Genomic DNA, 19,152 nt, shown 5'->3' with positions numbered 1-19,152 from the left:
GTCCATTATTACAGCTGCTGTAAACAGCAGGGTTTGTTTTACAGGTGAGAGCGACAGTGGATCCTGGAGTAGATGTGATCACTGCAGGCTGAGTCACAGTCACCTGACCGCTGCATCCTGCAGACAAAAACACATCATTTATCAGAGGAGAGAAAAGACACAAGGACATCTTTGAGGTTGTGAGGGAACAAACCTGTAAAAGAGCAGCAGGTCAGCGTCCAGATGAGGATGGTGATGAGAGTCATGCTGCTTGTGCTTTCTGCTGTGTTGACTGACAGATCTGAGTCCTGCAGTGTTGAACTAACACCACTATAAACCTTCTCAGATCAGCTGATGATGCAAAGCCTCCTCTCTATGGAAATGAATGTCTCTCTGCTCTCAACACACTGAAGGCACGAGCAGACAAAATCAACACAACACAGCTTGGATTAAAAGCAACTTTCTTCTTCATGGAACTGAAGAAAAGATTTGACAAATACAGCTGAGCATCAACAACAGATGCTGATGTGAGAATGTTTGCATTTTTAAACTGGATTCAGCAGTTTTAGCTTTAAAAAGACAATTTCTTGGCCACTTTTGGAGCTGACTTTGTAAAATGTTATTCATTTGAAATAACTTGAAATTGCATTTTTTAAACCATAAATTAAAATGTAGAATGAGAATATTGTAACTGATCCACATCAGTTTTGATCATGTAAAGAGACTGATGTGCAAAAGTGATCAAATCGTTCAAATTCAAAGAGAAATTTCAGTTTAAATCTATTGAAAATGTTGGTGCATTAAATCAACTGGTAATAATCCATTTTTGAGAGAAAAAGATGTGAATTTTCAGTGGGTAGCTGCTTGTTGACAGTGCAGGAGGTTTTTGTACCCACTTGATGAGTTTGTATCACTGTGGTTGACGTTTGGTGGAGGAACCAAACTCATCGTTGACTGTAAGTAACAGATTTTTATTTGAATCTTTTTCACTTTTACACTTTTAGCAATTTTGAAGGAGACCTTAGCATTTGTCTCTTTTTTAATTGTTATTATTTAATATAATCTGAGTCACAACTTTATAAACATCATCATTAATGAAAGATTATATTAAATTGTTTATTTAGAAACTGAAACTGAAAATAAATAACTGGCTTCTCAATTTTAATGTTAATTGTTTTAAATTCTCTGTGGACATGTAACATTTGTAGTTAATTAGACTCAACTTTCATTGCTCAAAACCTTCCTTTAGTAGTTTAATCTCATTATTATTTGGCCATTTTCAACATTCCAACTGTTTAACAATGTAAAAACTGATTTTATTAGATTTTATCCGTAAATGCAACTTTTCTTTGCGTGGACGCTTCATTTATTTTCTCTGTGGTGAAAAGGAAGTGAAACAGACAGATGCCACAGATGTGAAGTGTGTTCTCACCAGTGTTTCACCTGTGTCACGTTAAACTCTCGACTGTATATAAAGAAGTTAAAGAGAAGAAAATCGTCACGCTGTCCAACATTGTCCAAACATGTCAAAATGTCCTCAGTCATCACCAGCTAACGGCTCAGTCAGATTTGATGGTGTCCAAACCTTCACGTCTTTCTGGTCTCTCCCCCAGCGGGTGTGGTGCGTCCCACCCTGACCGTCCTCCCCCCCTCCCCAGAGGAGCTGCAGCAGGGCAGTGCCACACTGGTGTGTCTGGCCAGCGGGGGCTCCCCCTCACTGTGGAAGCTGAGCTGGAAGGTGGGGGGCGGCAGCAGCACCACATCGGCCTCACACAGCCTGGAGGTCCTGGGGAGTGACGGCCGCTTCAGCTGGAGCAGCACCCTGAACCTCCCTGCAGACCAGTGGAAGAAGGTGGACTCAGTGACCTGTGAGGCCAGTCTGAGTGGACAGAGCTCTGTCACTCAAAGCCTGGACCCTCACAGCTGCTCAGTCTAGAGGTTCAGCAACACTTCCTGTCTGGAAACCGTGCTGCTTCTGTCCTCAACATCTTGATGGAGCGACACATCTTTTCTGCTCACATATTCCTGCATGAGCGTGACTCTGCTTTCATCTGGACATTTCTCTAACTCACCTCACTCATTTTCTGTCCTCAGATGTGAATTTAAAGTCACAAAATAAACATTTCAATCATTTCAGCCAACATCTCTGTGTTTGTTGTGATTATTGATGTGGAAATCTGATCATCAACCATCTTTACTCCACAGTTGTCTTTAGTTTTTCTGTTTTTTTATCAGGTGAAAATGAAAAAACTCAGACAATCATATCACACTTTAAATATCAATTAAGACACTCAGAAGAGATGATTTCAGCTTGTATATTGATCATATCCACTAATATGAACATGAATGTGTTTTTGGGCTGCATTCATTTGTTCCTTCATCAACTTTATTGTAACTTGTGAGTGGACTGAGGTTAGCCTCATTTACAGTTCCGACCAGTATTGACAAAGTACAAAACAAACATTGCAAATAAAATCAGATAAAATAAGCAAACGCTTTTGTACACAATAAAATACAGAACCAGAAAGAGCAGTAAAGACCAAGCACAGATAGAGGACAGGAAATTAGTGAGTCATGATTCACAGTGACTGAAGTGAACACCTGAGTTGAGCTTGAGAGTTACCTGATGTACGGGGGCATAACCAGAGACAGCAGAACTCCCCTGCTCAGCTCGGATTTTGGGAATTTTCTGTTGCAGCCAGTTCATTCAGTGGGCACTAAAAGCACTAGTGGACTGAACAATTAATGGAGAGACGTAGTTTGGAGGTTTGCCAGTGAGGGCCGCATAAATGAATAAATCCAGGTGGAAGTCACATCTTTGAGCTGGGGAGGTCCACCCTGCCGAGACAGATACAGGACAGTGACGTGTGGAAGAGGGGCTCCAGTGATAAATCTAAGGGCAGAATGGTGAAGAGCATCTGGTGGTTCAAGACAGGAAGTGGAGGTAGCCATGGAAATTATCATACCATAGTGGAAATGTGAGGAGAGCATGTTCTGCTAGCACTTGAGAAAAACATCTATTTAGTGTTTTTATGCATGCAGGGTGGATTTAAGATGGAAAAAAATGCTGTCTGAAGAACGCTAAAGGAAGCTTGAAGACATTTTATGGCTGTTTTTAGGCGAGATTGCGATAAAAAGAAAATCTTATACAAACAGTGAAGAGGACAGGGCCTAAATTGAACCTTGAGGACCTCCCTAGTGATGGGTTACCATGATTCAGTTTATTTGGTTGTAGTTGACCTGCATGTGTTGTTTCTGTTCTTGCCCTGTTCCCAGGGGGATCTACTTTTGGCCGAAGCACCTTCTTCCTCACCTGCTGCTCTTATCGGTGGATTAGATCTGCACCTTTAAAGACTGCCTCCTTTCTCCAGTCATCCCCCGATCATTCTAGGGCCCACTTGGCTCCATTTCTGTGAAAACATTTGAAGTATGAGCTTTTGTTTGCCAGCTTTCCCTCACTTGCCCATGTTTGTCTGTCTCCAGTTCCAGTCAGCAGCAGCTTCACCTTATTGTTACTGTTTTGTGGGAAATAAAACCGTTAAATCATCCGGTTTGTCTGTGTCTGCATTCCAGTTCCAGTTTAATATGGGTGACAGAGAAACCAGTGTTGTTGAACATTTCAAGGATGACTGAGTGATCTACTGAGTCAAAAGCCTGAGAGAGGTTCATGAATATGGAGGTAAAATAACTTCTCTCATCCAGGATAGTTAGAATATTATTAATGATCAAACTGGTGGTGGTGAGAAAACTGTGATGTGGCCTAAAACCAGAGTGATACGGATTTAAAATGGAACGAGTTTGAGTTGATGCTGATTAGATGTTCTCTGCATTATTTGTTTTATATCATAAATATTCAGAATAAATGAAGCAAAGTTCATCAAATCTGCACAAAGAAGCAGCACTTGAGTAAATGTAATTACTGATTTAATGGTTATTATTACTAATAATTTTGTGTCAGTTGTAACTTGTAATATATCATTCATCTATTAACGGTTAAACTGAGTATTTGTGTATTTTTCATGGTTATTTTAAAGCTTTTAAACTTGACTTGACTTGTGTTTAAATGAATCTGGTTTGTACTTGGTGACTCTGGTGTTGACTGAACCAGTTCTGCTGGTGACTCTTCATCGTCTGCAGCTGCAGCTGCTGTTTTCACTTCAGTCACACTGAGGGAGGTTTTTGTACGGCTCTAAATCACTGTGTGAACGTTCCATCACCATGGTAGCCCAGACAGTAATAATCTGCTTCATCTTCAGCCTGAACACCAGTGATGGTTAGAGTGTACTGAGAACCAGATCTGCTGCCACTGAATCGAGACGGCGTTCCTGTGTTGAGACTTGATACCCAGTATATCAGAAGTTTAGGAGCCTGTCCAGGTTTCTGAAGGTACCAGTGAAGCGCATTGTTAATATTTGAGCTTCCTGTGGCGCTGATGGTCACAGACCCTCCAACACTAACAGACTTGAATTTATCAGCCTGAGTCAGAAAGTTGTTGGCAGAAGATTCTGAAATGACAAACAACAAATGTTAAATAGAGCAGTTGAAAAGAGCCTGGAGGAGCAGTTATGATGTAAAAATGAAATGATTTCAGCCTCCTTGGAAAGAAGAAGAGGATGAAATCAAACAATGTTGAAAAGTCTCACCCTGACTCAGAAAGATGACAGTCAGAATTATTGACAACATGGTGATGCTGAAGTTTTCAGTGTGAGAGCGTGAAAAGAGTTCAGACTCTCTGTGACATCAGAACTTTAAACTCTGAGGAGCAACCATGCAGAAAAACATGCAAATGTTCTGCAGAAGACAGAAACTCACCTGTTCTAGTGAAACACAGACACGCATGAGGAGGAGTCACACTTTTTCCACTGAGAGTTGAATAAAACCTTTTATTAAGTTAATTTTCTGACCTCTGTTGCTTTAATTTTCTACTTTCTTTCATTAGTTATTTCTCATTAATGAGTTTATATTCTCACCTGCTGTCAGAGACACAAACATGGAGATTTAATGACTCCACTGCATTAATGTCATTAACATGAACACAAATACAGACCTAAACTATCTACTTGAACTGTTCTTCTATTTATTTTACCACAGATTGGCCATTTTATATGTGCACATTAATAATCTGGTCAAAAAGCTGAAGGTTTATTTGTTTATTCTTTTGTATCCCCATTAGCTGTTACTTCTGCAACAGCTTCTCTTCCTGGAGTCCACATTTTAAAAAATCACATAAATCCAATTTACAATAATATTTACATCATTACATAAATGATAATAAATTCAATAATTTGATTCAGACAGGACCCGTAAGCAGCCAAACAGCTGACGGTGTTAACAGAATACTTTAATTCACTCAGATAGCTGCACCACGTGGTGAAAAGGCGCGTGAAGTGCAGATCGTTCCTCCCAATGAGGGGCGCGTGGTGACCCAGGAAGAGACGTGAGGAAAACGGGGAAAGTTACTTGAAGGGACGGAACCAGGAAGACACCGTTGACCCACGTTTAGCACAAAGCCGATGAAAACGAGCAGACGCTGATCGGGAGGCAGCGGCTTTTGAAGGGTGCTGATTGGTAACCAGCTGCAGGTGTGACGGTCACCAGCGAGAGGTGCCCAGGTGAACCCACCACGCCCCCTAGTGACAGAACCAGGAAAACAAGACAAACAAAAGGCATCAACACACAGGCCATTTCCCTCTCCACACACTCACGCAGCCAAACATCACACCTGCCAACAATCACATTTCTAACATGTCAACAACTCCAATAAGATATACAAACTTCATAAAAGACTCTATAAAAGAATCTTTTTTTTCTTGCATTAGTTCTTGGTCTTGGAATCATAAATTGGGCCCTCTTCACCTCTCTTGTTTCATGTCTCTTTTGGGAAAAAGTTATTCTTGAGTGAAGGAAAGTCAGTTGTTTTGAAACACAGATATTGCTAAATAAAGTTAGAAGACTTTGTTTTGATCAGTCTTCCACTTTAAGCCAGGTGAGATCAGCGTGCATTTGGTGTGTTTCTCCTCCTTGAACACCGGAGAGCAAGACGCGCGGCTCCACTCTGCACCTGCTGCAGCTTCTGCAGCTCTTTATGAGCTGCACTCGACCAGATAGACGAGCAGAAATGGAGATGAGGGAGCAGCAAAGCTTGAATAACCTGCTAGGTGGTATTAGATGGAAGAAAGGAGGAACATCTTCTCATCATGGATATATTCCTTCCCATTTTTCCAACAATTTTACTTATATGTTTTTGCCATGATTATTTATTGTGAAGGTTAACCCCAAGGAATTTAACCTCATTGACTTGGTCAACACCAACACAGCTGCCAGTTATGGAGATGCATAATTTAAAATCTTGCCTGAGAGTAAAACTTGATCCAAAAAAAAACAACATTTGGTTTTTAACACATTCAAACTTAAATTATTAATGGCTCTCCAATCTGCAATAAGTGCAATTTCATTTTGAAGAACATTTAACTCCACACTGCTTGATGACATATAAACAGCTGAATCATCTTCAAACAGCCAAGCTGGCTTCTCTCCAAGCAAATGGCCTCAGTGGTAAAAATAGAGTAGAGCAGTGGACCGAAGCAACTCCCCTGGGGAACACCACATCGTACTGTCTTTACATTAGAAAAACTGCCATTAAAGAGAAGCATTCGGGATCTCTTAGATACTTGGGTCCTCCTCCAATTAAGAGTCAAAATATTAGAGCCACATGCCTCTAATTCCATTCAGAGCATTTTGTGATCAATCAAATTAAAAGCAGCACTAAAATCACGAAGCACAGCACCTACTATCATTTTCCTGTCAGGATCACTCCACCACTGATCAGTCATCTGCATTAAAGCTGCACAGGTGGAGTGACCCTTCTTGTAAGCATGCTGAAATTCATTAAGTTCATTAATTGACAAATAGAGGGAGATTTGGTTCAACACAACTCGCCCCATCAGTTTACTCAGAACAGGACGGATGCTAATAGGAAGGCTATTAGCACCTCTGAACGGCTGCTTCCTGTTTTTAGGTAAAGGAATAAGTTTAGCAGCTTTCCACGCTTTAGGGCATATAGGAAGCTCAGATTTAAGATATGACCTATAGGTGAGGCAATAATGCTGGAGACCACCCTCAAATGTTTCCAGTTTATCTCGTTCTGAGGGGTTTTCATTGTTTAAACTTGCAAGAAGTTTCTCTACCTTTCCTAAAGATTCATACAAATGTGTTCCTCAGCTTTTTATAAGTGACATCGCAGATGATTCACTGCTGTCCATCTCATCCATGCGCATTTGCCCACTCCCGTGTGTTTTTATGAGACGAGACGTTTGACACCACTTGACTGGCAGCAGGCAGATTTGACAGCCGGCATGTGCGGAAAAATCCGCGTATTATTCGTTCACTCGAAAGCATTTTTAACTTTAATACAGTCAAAAACGATAGCTTTCATCACATTTAGCTTACTAATTTTTTATAAACAAACATAACTCTAACGATCACTTGCATATGAACGTAAACGTCTCAGGCCCAGACAGCTGACATCTCCCCCTTTTTCCGCCTCTCAGTGCAGCCTCCACACCAGCGTGAGCGAGACACACACCTTTATTTCTGCAGATTCGGGCTAATTTTTTAAGTTATGAAACTAATCAGCGAACATCTGATTGACCACATGGTTCTGTGGTGGTGAAATAGGTTTTAGGTCGACGTGAAGAGGGACTAAATAACACGAAGAGACCAAATATACACTGCGCAATGCTGGAGAAGTTCCCATAACACAGAACCTGGTGTTGTCACATCTTTTGCCACTTTAAGTGAGCCATTATTTAAAGTTATAAAGGGTACATTTTATTTCTTATGATCCTAAAGGCAGTTCATTGAGACCGATGAGAGATCGCTACGGGAGAGAAATTAATACACAAAGCCGTTACGCAAGAAGTGAGCCAGAGTAGGAGAAAAAAGAGACTATATCTGTGTTTTATCATCTGTTCTGATGCTCCTTAGTTTGTCTGAGTGCAGAGCAGACTGTTCACTGACTAACACTGTCTCATAAAAACACACGGGAGTGCGCAAATGCGCATGGATGAGATGGACAGCAGCGAATCATCTGCGATGTCACTTATAAAAAGCTGAGGAACACATTTGTATGAATCTTTAGGAAAGTTCAAAGATCACGCATCTTTCGCCAGACGAAAAATCTAACACAGATAAAACCGTTGTTATCCATTTATCCAATTTTGCATTAGAGCAACAAAAATCGGAAAAGGAGTCGTTATCCGTGTTTCCATTTCTATCTTAGAGACGAATATTGGAAAATTGCACGGAGTGCGGAACATCCAGCGAGATATAAACGGCACAATTTTGTGGCGAGCTGGGGTTCTAGATTGCGTAAGAACTCAGACATCTGTTAACTTTTACAACAGTTCCTGTGTTGTTGAACATTTCAAGGATGAATGAGTGATCTACTGAGTCAAAAGCCTGAGAGAGGTTCATGAATATGGAGGTAAAATAACTTCTCTCATCCAGGATAGTTAGAATATTGATGATGATTAAACTGGTGGTGGTGAGAAAACTGTGATGTGGCCTAAAACCAGAGTGATACGGATTTAAAATGGAACGAGTTTGAGTTGATGCTGATTAGATGTTCTCTGCATTATTTGTTAAATAACAGTATCATAAATATTCAGAATAAATGAAGCAAAGTTCATCAAATCTGAAAAAAGAAGCAGCACTTGAGTAAATGTAATGTTGTAACTTGTAAAATATCATTCATCTATTAATGGTTAAACTGAGTATTTGTGTATTTTTCATGGTTATTTTAAAGCTTTTAAACTGATTTGACTTGTGTTTAAATGAATCTGGTTTGTACTTGGTGACTCTGGTGTTGACTGAACCAGTTCTGCTGGTGACTCTTCATCGTCTGCAGCTGCAGCTGCTGTTTTCACTTCAGTCACACTGAGGGAGGTTTTTGTACGGCTCTAAATCACTGTGTGAATGTTCCATCACCATGTGCACCCAGACAGTAATAATCTGCTTCATCTTCAGCCTGAACACCAGTGATGGTTAGAGTGTACTGAGAACCAGATCTGCTGCCACTGAATCGAGACGGCGTTCCTGTGAAGCGACTTGATACATAATATATCAGAAGTTTAGGAGCCTGTCCAGGTTTCTGAAGGTACCAGCTGAGATTATCTCCAATATTTGAGCTTCCTGTGGCGCTGATGGTCACAGACCCTCCAACACTAACAGACTTGAATTTATCAGCCTGAGTGAGAAAGTTGTTGGCAGAAGATTCTGAAATGACAAACAACAAATGTTAAAAAGAGCAGTTGAAAAGAGCCTGGAGGAGCAGTTATGATGTAAAAATGAAATGATTTCAGCCTCCTTGGAAAGAAGAAGAGGATTAAATCAAACAATGTTGAAAAGTCTCACCCTGACTCAGAAAGATGACAGTCAGAATTATTGACAACATGGTGATGCTGAAGTTTTCAGTGTGAGAGCGTGAAAAGAGTTCAGACTCTCTGTGACATCAGAACTTTAAACTCTGAGGAGCAACCATGCAGAAAAACATGCAAATGTTCTGCAGAAGACAGACACTCACCTGTTCTAGTGAAACACAGACACGCATGAGGAGACACTTTACATTTTATTAATTTTTCTCATTTTTTTCTCCATTTCCAATTAAATTATACCATTAAATTCTTAAATATATTTTCATCTGATGAAATATAAAACCTGATCAGTTAAAAATCTGACAGAAATCTTGTAAATGTCATCAGAATCTTTAATTATTTACCTCACAAACTGTATAAGAACATCTACATCTGTATTAAAATAAAAAAGAAATATGTCATTATTAGTAATTAGTATTGTGGTTTTCTTGGTCCATGAAAATCAGATTCTCTTCTCTTAATGGATCTGCTCCTCCAGAACCTCACGTCTGCACTGCATTCTTCTGCAGAACATCTGCCTGCTCTCTCATTTCCTGAATGTTTCCGCCTGTATTTCCAGTCTCCTTGTGAACGGTTGTGGCTGCCTGAGGTTTGAGGTGCTTCTACCACGTAAAGATGCTTCCCTCTTGTGTTCCCAGACTGAGACTGCACCGATGTGGCCGTTTCCACTGCTCAATATTGGACCGCAGCACAGTCCAAAACCAGCTGGAAAAACCCCAGTCAGAAGACACAAACGCAACGGGGAAATGCCTCCAGTTTTTCCACAGACAAAAATCAGACAATTCTTACTATAAAAATGCAAGTTAAAGGAAAAACCAACAAAATGTGAGAGGAAAAAACAAATAATACACGTTGCAAATAATGCCAAACAACAACAACATTGAGAAACAGAAACATTTTAAAAACGAGACTGTTCAATAAAGGTCCAGTGTCTATTTTCTATTATACATTATCAGAAATCAAATAAAACATAAAAACATGCTTCTTATAGTGTATGAACACCACAGCATTCTAGGTCACTTAGCAGCAGAACTGTTTTTCCTAAATGTTGATGAAGATCCCTCCTGATGGGACCTGCAGGTGCCCTGGCTGGACGTGACTGGAAAAAGTAAATCAGTTTTGTCCGCTGACAGCCACCGTAGGTTCTGACACTGGACAGTTTGTTTCATTCTTGTAATCTGAATCTCCACCAAGGAAAAAAATAATAATTGCAAGTTTGGGGCAGTTTTTAAGATGCATAAATGCTGTTTGAGGAGGATTTTATGGTTATTTCAGAGGAGCTTGTGATAGAGTATTAGACTGTATCATGTGCGTATAAATGAGATGAGCAGTTATGCATTGAAAATATAATATTTTTACAAATTGTGAAGAGGACAAAAACCAAAACCAGTGTTGTTGAACATTTCAGGGATGAATGAGTGATCTACTGAGTGAAAAGCCTGAGAGAGGTTCATGAATATGGAGGTAAAATAACTTCTCTCGTCCAGGATAGTTAGTTATAATATTGATGATGATTAAACTGGTGGTGTTGAGAAAACTGTGATGTGGCCTAAAACCAGAGTGATACGGATTTAAAATGGAACGAGTTTGAGTTGATGCTGATTAGATGTTCTCTGCATTATTTGTTAACAGTATCATAAATATTCAGAATAAATTAAGCAAAGTTCATCAAATCTGCACAAAGAAGCAGCACTTGAGTAAATGTAATTACTGATTTAATGGTTAATTATTACTAATAATTTTGTGTCTGTTATAAATTGTAATATATTTTCTACATTAAAGGTTTAAGCTTTTAAACTGATTTGACTTGTGTTTAAATGACTCTGGTTTGTACTTGGTGACTCTGGTGTTGACTGAACCAGTTCTGCTGGTGACTCTTCATCGTCTGCAGCTGCAGCTGCTGTTTTCACTTCAGTCACACTGAGGGAGGTTTTTGTACGGCTCTAAATCACTGTGTGAATGTTCCATCACCATTGTAGCCCAGACAGTAATAATCTGCTTCATCTTCAGCCTGAACACCAGTGATGGTTAGAGTGTACTGAGAACCAGATCTGCTGCCACTGAATCGAGACGGCGTTCCTGTGAAGAGACTTGATACAGAATATATCAGAAGTTTAGGAGCCTGTCCAGGTTTCTGAAGGAACCAGTGAAGAGTGCTGCCAATATTTGAGCTTCCTGTGGCGCTGATGGTCACAGACCCTCCAACACTAACAGACTTGAATTTATCAGCCTGAGTCAGAAATTGTTGGCAGAAGATTCTGAAATGACAAACAACAAATGTTAAAAAGAGCAGTTGAAAAGAGCCTGGAGGAGCAGTTATGATGTAAAAATGAAATGATTTCAGCCTCCTTGGAAAGAAGAAGAGGATGAAATCAAACAATGTTGAAAAGTCTCACCCTGACTCAGAAAGATGACAGTCAGAATTATTGACAACATGGCGATGCTGAAGTTTTCAGTGTGAGAGCGTGAAAAGAGTTCAGACTCTCTGTGACATCAGAACTTTAAACTCTGAGGAGCAACCATGCAGAAAAACATGCAAATGTTCTGCAGAAGACAGACACTCACCTGTTCTAGTGAAACACAGTCACGCATGAGGAGGAGTCACACTTTTTCCACTGAGAGTTGAATAAAAACTTTTATTCTGTTAATTTTCTCCTTTCTTTCATTAATTATCTCATTAACAAGTTTATATTCTGACCTGCTGTCAGAGACACAAACATGGAGCTTGAAATTCAGATTCTCTTCTCTTAATAGATCTGCTCCTCCAGAACCTCACGTCTGCACTGCATTCTTCTGCAGAACATCTGTCTGCTCTCTCATTTCCTGAATGTTTCCGCCTGTATTTCCAGTCTCCTTGTGAACTGTTGTGGCTGCCTGAGGTTTGAGGTGCTTCTACCACGTAAAGATGCTTCCCTCTTGTGTTCCCACACTGAGACTGCACTGCCTGTTTATCTTGACATGGGAGGTGGATTCTTCAGCAGTTTGGTGTTATTGTTTCTGTGAATGACTTAAACTGTCCCAGAAGCTCCCCAGACTCCCCAGTAATTCAGTGATCTCGACAAAAGCTCTTCAGATCCAGCTTTAATCAGAATAATTTACATTATTTCAGGCTTATACGCGTGTTTAGGGCCATGAACACATTCAGCAGACCATCTGGCACCGTGTTCCTGTTCTGATGGCATCAAACACAGCAGCAGTGAAAGACTGTGTTCCATCTGGGAAGGAAACATCGTGGTGGCAGAGGTGTGGCTTCAGGTGTGGCGTGCTCAAGGGCAGAGGGCAGAGGTGTGACTCAGGTCAGGAAACAGGACATTTGGTTGCAGGAACCAAGACACCGATGTGGCCGTTTCCACTGCTCAATTCTGGACCGCAGCACAGTCCAAAACCAGCTGGAAAAACCCCAGTCAGAAGACACAAACGCAACTGAGAAATGCCTCCAGTTTCTCCACAGACAAAAATCAGACAATTCTCACTGTAAAAATGCAAATTAAAGGAAAATCCGACAAAATGTGTGAGAGAAAAACAGATAATACACATTGCAAATAAGGCAAAAAAAACAACATTGAGAAACAGAAACCTTTTAAAAAATAGACTGTTCATAAAGGTCCAGTGTCTATTTTCTATTATACATCATCAGAAATCAAATAAAACATAAAAACATGCTTCTGACAGTGTATGAACACCACAGCATTCTAGGTCACTTAGCAGCAGAACTGTTTTTCCTAAATGTTGATGAAGATCCCTCCTGATGGGACCTGCAGGTGCCCTGGCTGGACGTGACTGGAAAAAGTAAATCGAATTTGTCCGCTGACGGCCACCGTAGGTTCTGACACTGGACAGGTTGTTTCATTCTTGCAATCTGAATCTCCACCAAGGGAAATAATAATAATTGCAAGTTGGGGGCAGTTTTTAAGATGCATAAATGCTGTTTGAGGAGGATTTTATGGTTATTTCAGAGGCTCTTGTGATACAGTATGAGACTGTATCATGTGCGTATAAATGAGATGAGCAGTTATGCATTGAAAATATAATATTTTTACAAATTATGAAGAGGACAAAAACCAAGACCAGTGTTGTTGAACATTTCAAGGATGAATGACTGATCTACTGAGTCAAAAGCCTGAGAGAGGTTCATGAATATGGAGGTAAAATAACTTCTCTCATCCAGGATAGTTAAATTATTGATGATGATTAAACTGGTGGTGGTGAGAAAACTGTGATGTGGCCTAAAACCAGAGTGATACGGATTTAAAATGGAACGAGTTTGAGTTGATGCTGATTAGATGTTCTCTGCATTATTTGTAAATAACAGTATCATAAATATTCAGAATAAATTAAGCAAAGTTCATCAAATCTGCACATAGAAGCAGCACTTGAGTAAATGTAATTACTGATTTAATGGTTAATTATTACTAATAATTTTGTGTCTGTTATAAATTGTAATATATTATTTCTACATTAAAGGTTTAAGCTTTTAAACTGATTTGACTTGTGTTTAAATGAATCTGGTTTGTACTTGGTGACTCTGGTGTTGACTGAACCAGTTCTGCTGGTGACTCTTCATCGTCTGCAGCTGCAGCTGCTGTTTTCACTTCAGTCACACTGAGGGAGGTTTTTGTACGGCTCTAAATCACTGTGTCAACACTCCGCTACCAAGGTAGCCCAGACAGTAATAATCTGCTTCATCTTCAACCTGAACACCAGTGATGGTTAGAGTGTACTGAGAACCAGATCTGCTGCCACTGAATCGAGACGGCGTTCCTGTGTAGAGACTTGATACAGAATATATCAGAAGTTTAGGAGCCTGTCCAGGTTTCTGAAGGTACCAGCTGAGATAGCTGCCAATATTTGAGCTTCCTGTGGCGCTGATGGTCACAGACCCTCCAACACTAACAGACTTGAATTTATCAGCCTGAGTCAGAAAGTTGTTGGCAGAAGATTCTGAAATGAAGAAGAGGATTAAATCAAACAATGTTGAAAAGTCTCACCCTGACTCAGAAAGATGACAGTCAGAATTATTGACAACATGGTGATGCTGAAGTTTTCAGTGTGAGAGTGTGAAAAGAGTTCAGACTCTCTGTGACATCAGAACTTTAAACTCTGAGGAGCAACCATGCAGAAAAACATGCAAATGTTCTGCAGAAGACAGAAACTCACCTGTTCTAGTGAAACACAGACACACATGAGGAGGAGTCACACTTTTTCCACTGAGAGTTGAATAAAAGCTTTTATTCTGTTAATTTTCTCCTTTCTTTCATTAATTATTTCTCATTAACAAGTTTATATTCTGACCTGCTGTCAGAGACACAAACATGGAGCTTTGACTCCACTGCATTAATGTCATCGAAAATTTCTCATTATTGCTGTTTTAGGCTCAAATCTGCTTTGTTTCTCATTGTGTTCCTTATGAAAATGCTGACTCAGCGTGGGTTCCATCTGTTAGAATGACATAACGTAATCAGTCACGTGTGCCAGAAACTTGCTATTTTATCTTCATTGTCACTGAGTCCACAACAGTCACAAGAAACAAGGATATCAGGAGAAGCACCAATGAATGTCACCCTTCATGAAGGAACCTGGGTGGTGTATTTGGACTTTTTCACGAGATTAATCTTGTTCTTCTATCAACATGCAAATTTCTCATGATTACATCAGCAGGTTCTGGATGTTGATGAGAAATGTTTGACTCCGACTCACTCTGGTTGTTTTGGATCAGTGCAACATGCAGTTTATAGTTTAGATGCTGTAATTGGACCAGAATGAAATCTATAACAGAGAATAAAGAAGAGTTGATCCCTTGTAGTGGACTCAAGTATCTTCGCTTGTTCCCTGTTCAACTGAAATGTCAATGTCTTTGCACATGGACAATGGATCACTATAGTTCATGGGAACTGCCTCCAATTGTCTAACATCGTTTCAGGAACCACATTATCAGACTAAGGCTCAGTCAGGGACAAAATAAGGGACTTTGATGCAGCAACAGGCCCATAACAACCCTTCCATTCCTGGGAAAGATCAATGAAAGAGCTGTTTTTCAACTGATCCACTCCTTCATGCTTAAAAACATTTTTGAAATATATTTTCAGTCTGGATTTCCCCCAGACCACAGCACTGAGGCTGCACCTGTTAAAGCCTTGACCGACATAAATGTCAAGAGTGATGAGTCTAAAACTGCTGTCCTGGTTTTGCTGGACCTCAGTGCTGCATTTGACACAGCTGGAAAAAGTGGCTGGGATGTACTGGTTCTCGACTCAATTGGTTCAAATCTTACTTCCAACACAGGGACACTTTGTCTCAGTTGGTCACTAGAAGTCAGAGTGAACAAAGATCACATGTGGGGTTCCTCATGGATCCATTCTCGGGCCTCTTCACTGTCTTCAAGCTGCATCTTGCTCAGCTAATAGGAAATCACATTGTTACTGTTTTCATGCAGATGACACACAACTTTATATTTAAATTCATTAAGTTCCTACAGTCCCTTAGTTGCTCCCAGTAAGTGTATTTAACACCTCAGTTAGTGAGTTAGTGTTAAAACTTTCTCCAGCTCAATGCTGAAGAACAGAAATGATTGTATTTGGCCTCAAGAATGAAAGGTCAAAGATCAGAGCTCCCCTTGACTTGATGCAGCTTCTATCTCAGCCTGTTACCACCTAAAGAACACTGGTAGATTTAAGGGTTCTCTGCCTGGAGAAGACACAGAGAAACTTGCTCATGTTGTCATTTTCAGCAGGTTAGATTGTTGTGATGGAATCTTCACACTTGGAATATGATTGTTTATGAATTTGGCTGCACATATTAACTTGTCAGGATTCTTTTGATAATCCAATCAAACAGTGTTTGAGCCAGTTTGTGCGATTAAAGTAGTTGTCAGTGATGTTTCTGTCAGTTGTGTGTTCACTGGTCTGTGTCAGAGTCTCTTCCTCTTCAGCAGCTGCTGGAACATCTCAGTGTCTCTGCTCTCTGACTGAGGGAGGTTTTTGTTCCACTCTAAATCACTGTCCACACCCTCCACTGTGATAACTCTGACAGTAATAAACTGCTTCATCTTGAGTCTGAACTCCACTGATGGTCAAAGTGAAGTCGGTGCTGCTGCCACTGCCACTAAACCGAGCTGCTGTTCCTGAATGATTTATTATGTGTCTTACTAGCAGCTGTGGAGGCTGTCCAGGTTTCTGTTGATACCAGGACATACAATCACTATTTGATTGTCCATTATAACAGCTGCTGTAAACAGCAGGGTTTGTTTTACAGGTGAGAGCGACAGTGGATCCTGGAGTAGATGTGATCACTGCAGGCTGAGTCACAGTCACCTGACCGCTGCATCCTGCAGACAAAAACACATCATTTATCAGCAGAAAGAGAGGAGAGAAAAGACACAAGGACATCTTTGAGGTTGTGAGGGAACAAACCTGTAAAAGAGCAGCAGGTCAGCGTCCAGATGAGGATGGTGATGAGAGTCATGCTGCTTGTGCTTTCTGCTGTGTTGACTGACAGATCTGAGTCCTGCAGTGTTGAACTAACACCACTATAAACCTTCTCAGATCAGCTGATGATGCAAAGCCTCCTCTCTATGGAAATGATGTCTCTGCTCTCAACACACTGAAGGCACGAGCAGACAAAATCAACACAAACACAGCTTGGAATTAAAAGCAACTTTCTTCTTCATGGAACTGAAGAAAAGATTTGACAAATACAGCTGAGCATCAACAACAGATGCTGATGTGAGAATGTTTGCATTTTTAAACTGGATTCAGCAGTTTTAGCATTAAAAAGACAATTTCTTGGCAACTTTTGGAGCTGACTTTGTAAAATGTTATTCATTTGAAATAACTTGAAATTGCATTTTCTTGAAGCATAAATTAAAATGTAGAATGAGAATATTGTAACTGATCCACATCAGTTTTGATCATGTAAGAGACTGATGTGTAAAAGTGATCAAATCGTTCAAATTCAAAGAGAAATTTCAGTTTGAATCTATTGAAAATGTTGGTGCATTAAATCAGCTGGTAATAATCCATTTTTGAGAGAAAAAGATGTGAATTTTCAGTGGGTAGCTGCTTGTTGACAGTGCAGGAGGTTTTTGTACGACCACTTGATGAGTTTGTATCACTGTGGTGGACGTTTGGTGGAGGAACCAAACTCATCGTTGACTGTAAGTAACAGATTTTTATTTGAATCTTTTTCACTTTTACACTTTTAGCAATTTTGAAGGAGACCTTAGCATTTGTCTCTTTTTTAATTGTTATTATTTAATACAATCTGAGTCACAACTTTATAACATCATCATTAATGAAAGATTATATTAAATTGTTTCTTTATAAACTGAAAATAAATAACTGGCTTCTCAATTTTAATGTTAATTGTTTTAAATTCTCTGTGGACATGTAACATTTGTAGTTAATTAGACTCAACTTTCATTGCTCAAAACCTTCCTTGAGTAGTTTAATCTCATTATTGTTTGGTCATTTTCAACATTCCGACTGTTTAACAATGTAAAAACTGATTTTATTAGATTTTATCCGTAAATGCAACTTTTCTTTGCGTGGACGCTTCATTTATTTTCTCTGTGGTGAAAAGGAAGTGAAACAGACAGATGCCACAGATGTGAAGTGTGTTCTCACCAGTGTTTCACCTGTGTCACATTAAACTCTCGACTGTATATAAAGAAGTTAAAGAGAAGAAAATCGTCACGCTGTCCAACATTGTCCAAACATGTCAAAATGTCCTCAGTCATCACCAGCTAACGGCTCAGTCAGATTTGATGGTGTCCAAGCCTTCACGTCTTTCTGGTCTCTCCCCCAGCGGGTGTGGTGCGTCCCACCCTGACCGTCCTCCCCCCCTCCCCAGAGGAGCTGCAGCAGGGCAGTGCCACACTGGTGTGTGTGGCCAGCGGGGGCTCCCCCTCACTGTGGAAGCTGAGCTGGAAGGTGGGGGGCGGCAGCAGCACCACATCGGCCTCACACAGCCTGGAGGTCCTGGGGAGTGACGGCCGCTTCAGCTGGAGCAGCACCCTGAACCTCCCTGCAGACCAGTGGAAGAAGGTGGACTCAGTGACCTGTGAGGCCAGTCTGGGTGGACAGAGCTCTGTCACTCAAACCCTGGACCCTCACAGCTGCTCAGTCTAGAGGTTCAGCAACACTTCCTGTCTGGAAACCGTGCTGCTTCTGTCCTCAACATCTTGATGGAGCGACACATCTTTTCTGCTCACATATTCCTGCATGAGCGTGACTCTGCTTTCATCTGGACATTTCTCTAACTCACCTCACTCATTTTCTGTCCTCAGATGTGAATTTAATGTCACAAAATAAACATTTCAATCATTTTAGCCAACATCTCTGTGTTTGTTGTGATTATTGATGTGGAAATCTGATCATCAACCATCATTACTCCACAGTTGTCTTTAGTTTTTCTGTTTCTTTTATCAGGTGAAAATGAAAAAACTCAGACAATCATATCACACTTTAAATATCAATTAAGACACTCAGAAGAGATGATTTCAGCTTGTATATTGATCATATCCACTAATATGAACATGAATGTGTTTTTGGCTTCATTCATTCGTTCCTTCATCAACTTTGTTGTAACTTGTGAGTGGACTGAGGTTAGCCTCATTTACAGTTCCGACCAGCATTGACAAAGTACAAAACAAACATTGCAAATAAAATCAGATAAAATAAGCAAACACTTTTGTACACAATAAAATACAGAACCAGAAAGAGCAGTAAAGACCAAGCACAGA

The 19,152-nt window shown here is 40.2% G+C and overlaps 2 gene segments (V, D, J or C); both read left to right on the top strand.

The window, feature by feature from the left end:
* Positions 1–18,743, top strand: part of LOC130512945 (Ig kappa chain V-III region MOPC 63-like) — a 30,020-nt gene extending 11,277 nt beyond the window's left edge. The window contains 2 exon segments of the V gene segment in view: positions 17,530–17,565; positions 18,216–18,743. Of these exon segments, the coding sequence occupies positions 17,530–17,565; positions 18,216–18,538 (359 nt within the window).
* Positions 1–19,152, top strand: part of LOC130512947 (Ig kappa chain V region Mem5-like) — a 62,870-nt gene that overhangs the window by 17,057 nt on the left and 26,661 nt on the right.

The sequence above is a fragment of the Takifugu flavidus genome, chromosome 16 (genome assembly GCF_003711565.1).
Source record: "Takifugu flavidus isolate HTHZ2018 chromosome 16, ASM371156v2, whole genome shotgun sequence".
Taxonomy (NCBI): domain Eukaryota; kingdom Metazoa; phylum Chordata; class Actinopteri; order Tetraodontiformes; family Tetraodontidae; genus Takifugu; species Takifugu flavidus.
Note: the sequence above shows the minus strand (reverse complement) of the source record. Positions and strands in the feature narration are given on the sequence as shown.